The sequence below is a fragment of the Anopheles funestus genome, chromosome 3RL, assembly GCF_943734845.2.
Source record: "Anopheles funestus chromosome 3RL, idAnoFuneDA-416_04, whole genome shotgun sequence".
Classification (NCBI taxonomy): Eukaryota; Metazoa; Arthropoda; class Insecta; order Diptera; family Culicidae; genus Anopheles; species Anopheles funestus.
In genome coordinates, this window is record NC_064599.1 from 1,564,465 (window position 1) to 1,574,514 (window position 10,050).

Genomic DNA, 10,050 nt, shown 5'->3' on the forward strand with positions numbered 1-10,050 from the left:
ACAGGCTTTTCTCACGACAAAGATTCTTAGATATGTTGAACAATATTTTCTTAAATTAGTTTTTATTATTCTTGATCTATTTCTTCGTAAGATGATGACTCGGGAGAAAAAACGGTTTCCGTGCTTCTCAGTGGAGAAGAATCCGAACTAACGTTCATCGACCATAGTTACACCGAGATGGCGGTAAGAAGTATTTCTGATGGCAAACGTTGTTTACTGCATCTCTGAATACAATTGATCTTCTGGCTCTCCTTTTTTTCCTACATCAATTCTACTTTACAGCCCGAAAATTGCATGTCTACATACGACCCGCACGGTTATTGTGTGATATATTCGTCGACGGATAAGGAAACCTTCCTCATAGCGGAGCGCGTTCTCCAAATCCTTTGGACGACCGAAAACATCGCCCAAAAGGCAGTGATACTGGTGGCCAACAAGGCAGACCTGGCACGATGTCGTGTGGTGACGTCTGATGGTAAGATCGGAAGGTTTTCTTCATTGAATAGAAATAGTAAATACGAGTTCGCTTTTCTTTCGCTTCGCAATCGCTAGAGGGTAAAGCAATGGCCACACAGTATGATTGTAAATTTATCGAAACATCCGTCGGAATCAATCACAATGTAGACGAATTGCTGGTGGGACTTCTCTCCCAGATAAGATTGAAATTGGAAAACCCGGAAAAATCAAGGTACGTACCAAACATCGAGGCACTGGGTTTGAATTGCTTGATAACCGCTCCTCTGGTTGGTGTCATTTTGCAGGGATCTTTTCCGGAAACGATCGATTCGGAAATCGAAACGTCGAGCCTGTTCGCCATTGGGCGGTGCCATCTGTTTAGCCGGCATCGGTGGCAACACGAATCCCAGCACTCCAGTTTCAGGACCACCGGCTAGTGGTGGCGGTTTCGTCGACACCCCGCCGGGAAGTGCGCACAGTAGGTAAGGGCATCAGCAACACTTGTTTTTACGATGATGGTGCGAATTGTTGGTAATGGTGAAATTTTCTTTTTTTGCTTCTCTTTCTCTTTCTTCTACCGATCAGTCCTAGGAAATATCGAGGATCGCGAACATCCGCTAGCCTTAAGGTGAAAGGGTTGCTCGGCCGTGTCTGGGCTCGTGATTCGAAATCCAAGAGCTGTGAAAATTTGCATGTACTGTAAATTTCCTTCATGAGCTCTCGATTTCGTCTCGTAAAACGAGCATATATCCCAGCGCAACACAATCGAACTCGGACGGCTTAGTGCTGATACAAGTGTCCACTAATCCGTCTGACGTTTGGTTCGATTGCTTTGCTCTTGCTGGGAAGGTGAACGATTACGCGCAACACTGAATGATGTCCTCCGGGTTCTCATTCCAAAGATTCCGCGAGCAACCATATGATTCAGTATAGTCCGCTGTCAATAAGTTAACGGAATCCGTATGTTTATTGTTTCCCTGTTCTAAACTTTCTTCCTCAGTAAACGTACCCAACACTATACGTATGTATATGCACATTTAACAACATTCGAATAGTGACGTTTTAGGGACATGTACTCGTCCTAAAGTTCCTAAATCTGTGTGTAACCTAAATGGCAACCCATTCACAAGGGACCCAATGTGGGGATTGTGCCCTCCAGACAAACTTAAAAGAGCTACTGTAAAGCGCAAAGAAGGCGACAAGTATTATTATATGCTATGCTCATATCGTGTAAGTTTAGCGCACATGTTTCACTGCAAAATAAGTTTCGCCTGACACCATTTCTTGCTGATCCAAATGTATCACTATTTTTTTTGTGCAAAAGTGCACCAATTCGTAACACTGAGTTGATTTTTTAAATTTTTACCATTAAATCTTATCTACTGTAAACCGCTACTGCATGGAAAAACGGACAGGTATCGCACAGGTGACAGCATCTGATTTGATGAACAAACATCATCTCACTAGCAAACGGTGAACAATAAAAGAAAATATATCATTAGATCAACGAAATGAAGCAAAACAGATTGCAACACAAGCTGGAAGTAGCGTTCTGGTTGAGTGGGAAAAGTGCCTTTTCTTAGTTTACCCCATTTACGTTATGATTGATCGAAACTGTGTTGCCCCCGTTTAAGTTTACTCGTAAACATCCCATTAATGATGTCTATTTGGTTAACTTATATTAAAATCCCTTCAAAGGATGCAGTAAAAGTTATTTGTGGGCAAAAAATAAATAAATTTCATATTTACCGGGGTACAACAAGATGAAATCGCATACAACGAATGCGAGTAAATAATAGCTTTCAATTGATGGACACAGTTGATAATCAAATCGGCACAAAAGACACACACACACAAAAGTTGTTAACAGTGTTTCAAACTTTGCTCAGACGTTTAACTTGGTATCACACATAACTACGCATTGGCTGGCCACTGGCCACAGCGTGTAGAAGCGAAATTTTCTTCCTGGCAGTTACACTTCTTACTCGTTTTATTCTCCTTGAACGTACATTTAGGGATTTCAAAGTTTTCTTAGAACAATAGTTAGTTTTGCATTTGTCCGAGTTAAGCAACAAATTGCGCTCTAGACGATAGACCTATATCAACAACAAATGTATAAGAAAAAAAAGGGGCGTACAAACGCACAATTGACCAAACACGAATCATAATACACCACAAGTAAGGTAGGGAAGTAATAACATTTTGACAAGTGCAGCATAAAAATTGATAACCTGTTCTGGTCGTGTGAAGTTTTACCAGCGGCGGCGTACATTTTGAACGATTTGCGCACAAAACATCATTCGAGTTCCGCTTCCACCAGGGTAGCTATATAGGTAGTGTTAGTACGAATCGGATGAGCGTTTTGAAGCAATTACACATGCACTCAGTACCATTTCCTAGCCCGAGTCCTGCCTTGTTTTTTGTAGAGAGTATTACTGCGGGGACAGAAGATAGTAATGAATCAAACAGAAGGGTGCAGTTTTTTACAGCGGAATTAAACCGAAAAAAAACAAAGCTGTTCCCATTAGTAACATTAGTATACACATACCCACATAGAGCGATGAACCAGTATTTCATTATAGTGTAAATCGGTACACATTAACGAAATGGGTGAGTAAATGGCCAGTAAACAAAAAAAAAATATGAAAACCTAGAACGCAATAGATTTTTTTCGATAGAATTTTTACACCGTACCAAAATTTAACGATCAAAAAACGTTTACAAGTGCTCGCGCGCTACAAACATTAATAAATCAATCATAAAATGCATAGAAGAAGAACATAGAAGCAAACATACCGTAGATACATATATTCAAACCAAGTGGTTACACGGGCCAAAGAAGCCGTTCTCGAACGAATAGTGCAGTGTAGTGTGTGGTGCAAAAGGTACAATAATTAGGCGCTAGCTCACGCCAGTCTTAATATTGACAACAGTATCAAAAGCAATTGTTTAAGATGTATCAGTGGAACAGTTTCCTTATGCTCCAGCCCCCCTTGGCCCCTTCGGTCCTTTAACTCGACGTGTTTAGATGTACGCACAATGTATGCACAATGTATCAACATTATCATTCCGTTTATGCGTCCCATTATCAGATTTTTAACTTAAGTCTTGACGGAATTAAGTTGCAGATCTAATACTGGTCCGGCGTGTTCTAGTGTAGCTTATTTTGTCACGCGCGACACACGCTCAAATCAAACGTGTGATGCAGTGATGAAGAATAACCTTTAGGTACTTTCTATGACGAATTCGCGTGACTGTGGTGTAAGCAATATTTAACGTCGTTGTTTCATGATCAGATGTTTAGGGCGTTCTTCACATTAACATGTAATCAGTTGCTCTTTATGTTAACGTCGTGCCGTAGGACGTAAGATCGCGTAAGGAGCGCAATCAAACACAGCACATCATTGGTATCTGAATGTGATTTGCACTACATGTGGACAAACAGGACAGTGCACAGATTAGTAAGGTTGAGATTTACACATATATTCATTTTCGTCGTCCCTCCTGCGTTCCTGTGTGTCCTCCGGGAAGGAAACGGACAGACGAAAGCAAGCGTAAAGTAATGCAGTGTGTGCGGAGGTAGCTAGTTAGGGAAGCAATAGCGCAACAGTGCATATTGTTCGATGCGATGAATCGTGTTGGGTCCAGCAGCAGCAAAAACAAAAAACGGAACATACGAACCATTTTTTAAAACAAACACATCATGGATTCTTGCTGTTTCTAAAATAAAGTTTAAGGTGTAAAACTATTTCATTACATTAAGCAAAGGGCGGTATACTCTTTTCAGAAACTAGATTTTGCTCTGTAAAGAAATAAGCTACAAATGAAGCGAATTAGAAGAAAACTAAACAATTTAGGTTAAAGAAAAGCTCTTGAGAATTCTTTTGTTTATATATATATTGCAATTTAGTTGATTATTGTAACAGCATTGTTATGGTAAGTTTCATAAGTCTACTACATTTCATCGATACATTGCTTAAATATGTCTGATATTGATGATAGATGATAGCATCATGCTAATTATGTTCATCTCACAAGAGGAACGAATAACTACAACATAAAATGGACGCTTAATTCAGCGTAATGCCGGCAAACGATGCCTCCAGTCCAGCGTCGGTAGATTCCATCCGACTGCGAATGTGTACCAATGTGTTCTGATAATGCATTTCGATTTGTTTGGTCTCTTCCGTGGGTTCCAAGTTCGGGAGCTCTTCGTTGATTTTCGCTATCAACTGTACATGGGTCAAAGGTATTAGATGCAGCCTTGAGGCTTTTTACTTCACGACTTACCTGATTAAGCATCGATACGGTGATTTGCGTATTTCCGCGGGTGAAATAGAAAATGTAATGATTTAACAGTTCCACATACAACTGCAGCTGTACACCCACGTCCAGGCACTGTGATGCTATCTTGGCCGCTTTTTTCAAACATTCGAGAGTACGCTTTTCGTCACGCAGTTCCTGACCACCTTGTCTGCAAATACATCACGAAAGATTGCGTTTAATTGTTACCCCGTGTACAAGACATCATTTTCTAATCACTTACTTTCCACTCCAAAACAGGCTGGCACATGTAACCACCGCTCGACATTGGTCGGGTTTTTTAAGAAGCTTCGATGCGGCCAAAGCACAGCTTGTGCGCAAGGGTTCTGCGTTTTCCTCGGAAAAGCAAGTCATTTGTTCGACCGTTGAGATGATAAGCGTGATGGCAGCGAACTGTGACTTTGAGTCGGAAATTTCATCCTCATAGAGAGAAAATGCCTAAAAAAAAGGATAAACCGATGTCATTATGGTACAATGCCGTTGTGAATAGTTAAACGAAACGAACCTGTGTCATAAAATCGTACGCAACGGCTTCATGATTGGTGTAAGCGATCTGTCCGATGCACAATGCACCCTGCAGGTACAATCGCAGCGCTAGCTCGGGCAACTCCGACTTTGCCAGCACGGCAATTGTGCTGTGACAAAACTGTAGAATCTTCTGGCACTTTTTGTCCCACATTTCATCTTCCGTTGCAATCGATTTGTATTTGTACGCCAGCTGGTACGCTTGGAACACGAGGGGCGGAAGAACGTACCGGATGCGCTGCTGTCCGCCCAAACCGAAGTGCTTGCGGGCTGCAATCAATATTTTATACTGCGTGTCGGGATCGTCCGAGCGTAGCAAATGCACGAACCTTCCCACAATGCCCTGATCCTCGGCAAAGTCCTCCATGTTGACGCGGACATCCGCCGGTTGATCGTCTTGATCGCGAATCAGCGGCGATATGATCGCCAACACGCTGTCGACCTGCTCGGCCGTCGGCACTAGCGTCTCATTCTCGAGAATGTTCATCACGATGTACAAGGCGAGCGCTTTGCGCGACGTGTAGTCGAATTTTTCTAGCAACGGCGTAAAGTATTTTAGCTGCAGGATCGTCAGAATGTTGTTGTAGAAATCTATGCATAATCGCAACAATCGTGACAGTTCCTGATTGACCGACAAGGAATGTGAAATGCTGAAAAGAAGGTTTTCATGTTGGCATTAATGTTCGAGTAATGGTCACCTGTTTCCATTCGCTAATACTCACTTGGATAGTTTTAACCGGTCAAGGATTTGTGCCGTAGTTTCGAGCACTTTGTCCACGTAATCCACCCGATCGGGATACACCTTCTGTGCTAAACTGACCAGTGCTACCTGGAGCGAAACCGTATCCTCCATCGGCATGTCTGTACGAAGCTGAACGATGTTCGCTATCTGTGTGCTGAATACCTCAAACAACTGCACCTCGGGCGGGATAGCCGAAATCACTTCCGTGGTACCCGCCGACGTTTGCGTCACCTTCCCATTGCGCTGGTTGTACAGTGCTAGACGATCAATTAACGATATGATAATGTTTTTCACATTCACGCCCGGTTGCAGTTGGGCGCATGACTTCAGAAACGGATCTAGCGTCTGCAGGTGGAACTCGTCCGGAAATACTTGAATAATACACTCCATAAGGTACTCCTGAGCAATCGCATCACGGCAGCTGACTACCTGCTCTAGAATTCCGGGCAAGATGAGCCTTTGGTAAATGTCCAGCGTAGCCGATTCGAGTTGTGACAATCGGACCAAATTAGTTCCCACCAAAATCTTCAACTCTTCGCGCTCCTTCTCCCGTCGTGCCTTTTCACTCGAATGTCCCTGGTGCTGGATCCGCACCCACAGTTTGTTCATCTCGGCAAAGTTGGTCAGTACGAAATCGATCGCATCGATCACTGTGCCCTCGTTTTCATCTCCCGATGCGCCTACGATGATCGTGTCCGGCAGGATGTTGCGCGTACATTGCAACAGATAGTTTCGCAGAAATAAACCCCTCAAGGGATGCTGCACGCCGCGACACATTTCAACCAAATCCTTCAGAATACTGCGCTTCAGCGCGCTGTTCGTTTTGATGTACACAAGACCGACCGTAATGAGCAGATAAAGCCGCGGCACGATGTTGCCCGCGTACTGCACGTGTTCGTACAGATCCGGCACCTTACGGCCCTTTTGAAACTCGTCCAACAGGTAGTGCTCGAAGTGCCGCAACTCATCCGTAATAGCCATGTACAGCTCGTAGTAGCTTTTGGGTGATAGCAGCGAGGTTCGCAGTTCCCCAAGCATGGTCGAAGCGCAACGCATGGCCTCCATTAGCCGGTCCTTGTCCAGGAAACGTTTCATCTGAAAGGATTGTGCCCGGACCACCGTCATCGCTTCACTCAGCAGCTTGTCCTGCTCATCGACAGAGTTTATCGGTGTTTGAGGCTGTGGCGTAGATAAAGCGTGTTCCGATTAGTGCTTGATTGTCTCAGCGTAATGGCGAATGGGAAAAGTGATAAAGTGAGTCACAGGTTCGCAGAATAACCTGAGAAGAGCGTCGATATAGCGCCGAGTTGTCCAAATTGGCCGAATTCCAAAGGTACATGCTGGCAATGCGGATTGTTTACTTCTGTCCGTGTTGTACCCGGCACAGGATGGCGTTGTTTTTAGCTAATTGTGACAGTGTGCGCTTGCGGGAGGACGGGATAATGGCTGAAAATGTGATTATTACTGATTTGCACTTACCATTATTTATTATCTTTGCTCTCTTGATTATCTTAACTGCTTCTTCTGCGGGTTCGGTTCTTATTTTCCTACCATTCCGCTGCTGTCAAATAGCACCCAAGCAAAAAGTTTCGACTTGTCAAGAGCAAATGACAGAACGTCTCCCTCTAAAAAATATTCCGTGCCTGCTCGCACTGACACTGAGCAAAAGTCGGTCAGAAAGCTCGAGTCGTGTCTGATGATTTTTCTCTTGCCGTTCGCTTCTCTTGCGTTATGCCCTCTTGCTCGTACTCACGCTCGTTCTACCGTCGATGCAAAAGTGTACAATCCGTGCGGTTGTCAGACTGCTCCAAACACCAACAACACCAACAAATGCATTGGTTTACAACAACAAATCGAAGCTATCCGAGTTGTTCGCGGGATCGTATACAGAATCGCTGACGAATCGCTGTACATTTGTTTTCTTAATTTTTATCATTATTATTAACATAATTATTAGTTCATATTATGAGAGGCGAATGCACCAAGACATCATACAAAAATACAACAACAGCTCATGCTCATGTATCGAAGCTGTTGCTGTTTTCTACCACGATTTTGTTATGAGCTAATAGACGTTTTGGGCGTTGGAATCCGATTTGATTATACGACCGTGAAATAAACAACCACCAAAGTACTAGTTTGTCATATGCTCACACTGTAGAATTATCCCAACATTTGTATCATGTGTATACGTCGTATCATATGCATGGAATCTGTTGATGATAAAACAGTCGTGAGTAGTCAAAAACTGGAGCGTAAAACAATTGTGTTTCGTGATCCCATTGATTCAAACGATATTTTATCTTAAGGAATGTATGCATGGCTTGTCGTTCAGACCCATCGTCAAATGATCAACCGATGAAATAATGCGCAAACTATTTGTGACAAGGCGTTCTGACGAACGTACCACAGCTTCACACGGTTGTGGAATAATAGTCATAATAGACTGAACAATAAAAATAAAACAACATTGGAATTGATTGTGAATTGGAATATATACACACATAAAATATGCTATGTTTCATAGCATATTTTGGAACACGTTACAGCTTTCTTTGTGTTGTGAAAGATAAACAGCTCTATCAATTTAATATGCCTAATAATTCTGTTTGCTTTTCTCTTAACATCAAATCGATTGCGTGGCCTCGAAGCATTCTTGTAATGCTTGTCTTTACCAGCCAGAGTTGCTGATCACAACATTTCATTTGCCATCGATCCTTTCATTCAATTGCTCATTGCATTGCACTGGATTGCATTGCACCAGCTAAGCCCGTGGCCAAACTGTTTCTGTAGGATGCGACCGTAGCGACACTTCCTGGAAAACTAATATTAAGTGCAAAACATATCACAACACAGCTGAACGTAACACATGGAACATTCTCTAGCGTTTCCTTCTTACCAGCAATCGATGCCGTGCGAAAGATGCTCAGACACTTTAAATAAAAAGCGCGTGTAGAAATTGAAACGCAATGAAACATTTAACAGTGCACTGTACATGAACATACTTCGCGACATCTGTAATGATCCTATTCGGTATCAAGCAAGAGCCAAGAATATGTACGATTGATAATGTTCTGGTATGGCTTTGCATATTAGATGTCACGAATGCCTACGAAAAAAGGAATGTTTATTTTAACAACAAACCCATACATAATTCAACAAATATCATTGTAAAATCCTCAAAATAAAGCTACGTAAAAACGGTCCGTGTGCGATGATCACCATTCTATGTTCAAAAATAAAAACACCAACCTAAAAATCATTATTGCTCAGATCAGTCCACAACATGTTGATGCATCGCGCACGAAGCACCACCGGCAATAGAACCATAACAGAACAGCTGATGGTACTTCGTTCGAAGCATCGCACGTAGAACAAAACCTGGTCCGTATCAATCCTTTTGGCGCCAAATTGTTGGTACCATCGGTTCGCCGACGCTTGAAACACCACGGTAAATTGCCTACAAATGTAAGTCTGGGATCGATTCCCGATATTTCCTACCATTACTATCTTTGCAGAAAACACACATGGGCGAGCTGGCAATATCACTCCAGTATATGACTATCATACTTACCCTTGCGCACATGACGCGAGGATACCCTAACCTTGAAATAATAGTACGGTCTAAATCCTATACCGCTAGTCAAAACGAAACAAACCGACAAGCCACAGGCAGAACGAACGAACGAACGCGATGCAAGACACACCAGCGCAGAACAGAACTCGCGAACCGAACAAATACTAGAATAAGCAGGAGCAAGCAAGAGAAAAAAAAAACGATCGACCGCCACACATAGAAAAAAAGTGTTGTGGCAACGGCTGTGACAAGCTTTTTTGCTTTAATTTTGAAATTGAGCTTTTTGCTAGACATCCGCACGATGACAGCAAAAATCCTGCAGTCCTCCTGCTGTTTGTACGAGACTGACTGATTGTCGGAACAAATAGCGGAAAACGTTTCGGTATACGAAATATAGGTCGAAATTTATGCCGAAGTTCATTCAAAA

The 10,050-nt window shown here is 42.7% G+C and overlaps 2 protein-coding genes across 8 annotated transcripts in view; one reads left to right on the forward strand and one right to left on the reverse strand.

Annotated features, from left to right (window-relative positions):
* Window positions 1-4,204, forward strand: part of LOC125770840 (uncharacterized) — a 47,319-nt gene extending 43,115 nt beyond the window's left edge. For all 6 annotated transcript variants that reach the window (XM_049440858.1, XM_049440855.1, XM_049440856.1 and 3 more), the window contains 5 exons: window positions 92-183; window positions 283-475; window positions 553-688; window positions 762-938; window positions 1,042-4,204. In XM_049440858.1, the coding sequence (XP_049296815.1) occupies window positions 92-183; window positions 283-475; window positions 553-688; window positions 762-938; window positions 1,042-1,159 (716 nt within the window). In that variant the 3' untranslated portion in view covers window positions 1,160-4,204. The remainder of the gene's footprint in view (window positions 1-91; window positions 184-282; window positions 476-552; window positions 689-761; window positions 939-1,041) is intronic.
* A 124-nt stretch (window positions 4,205-4,328) lies between these two features.
* Window positions 4,329-7,723, reverse strand: LOC125770841 (vacuolar protein sorting-associated protein 35). Of its 2 annotated transcripts, none has more exons than XM_049440863.1 (6): window positions 7,526-7,723; window positions 6,027-7,225; window positions 5,285-5,954; window positions 5,003-5,217; window positions 4,747-4,930; window positions 4,329-4,688 (listed from the first exon to the last, which is right to left on the reverse strand). In XM_049440863.1, the coding sequence occupies exons 1-6, from the start codon at window positions 7,526-7,528 to the stop codon at window positions 4,527-4,529; spliced, it is 2,433 nt and encodes an 810-aa protein (XP_049296820.1). In that variant the 5' UTR covers window positions 7,529-7,723; the 3' UTR covers window positions 4,329-4,526. The 2 variants fall into 2 exon arrangements, with proteins under 2 accessions (XP_049296820.1, XP_049296819.1); XM_049440862.1 differs by lacking the exon at window positions 7,526-7,723 and adding an exon at window positions 7,326-7,513.
* Window positions 7,724-10,050: the final 2,327 nt, after the last annotated feature.

What these genes read in the sequence shown, in the direction of transcription:
- LOC125770841 (XM_049440862.1), bottom strand. Translation starts at nt 7,385, where the DNA reads ATGTACCTTTGGAATTCGGCCAATTTGGACAACTCGGCGCTATATCGA. An exon ending in GACCGGTTAAAACTATCCAA is followed by an intron (nt 5,955 to 6,026) that starts GTGAGTATTAGC and finishes CCTTCTTTTCAG; the next exon opens with CATTTCACATTCCTTGTCGG. An exon ending in CCGTATCGATGCTTAATCAG is followed by an intron (nt 4,689 to 4,746) that starts GTAAGTCGTGAA and finishes ACCCATGTACAG; the next exon opens with TTGATAGCGAAAATCAACGA.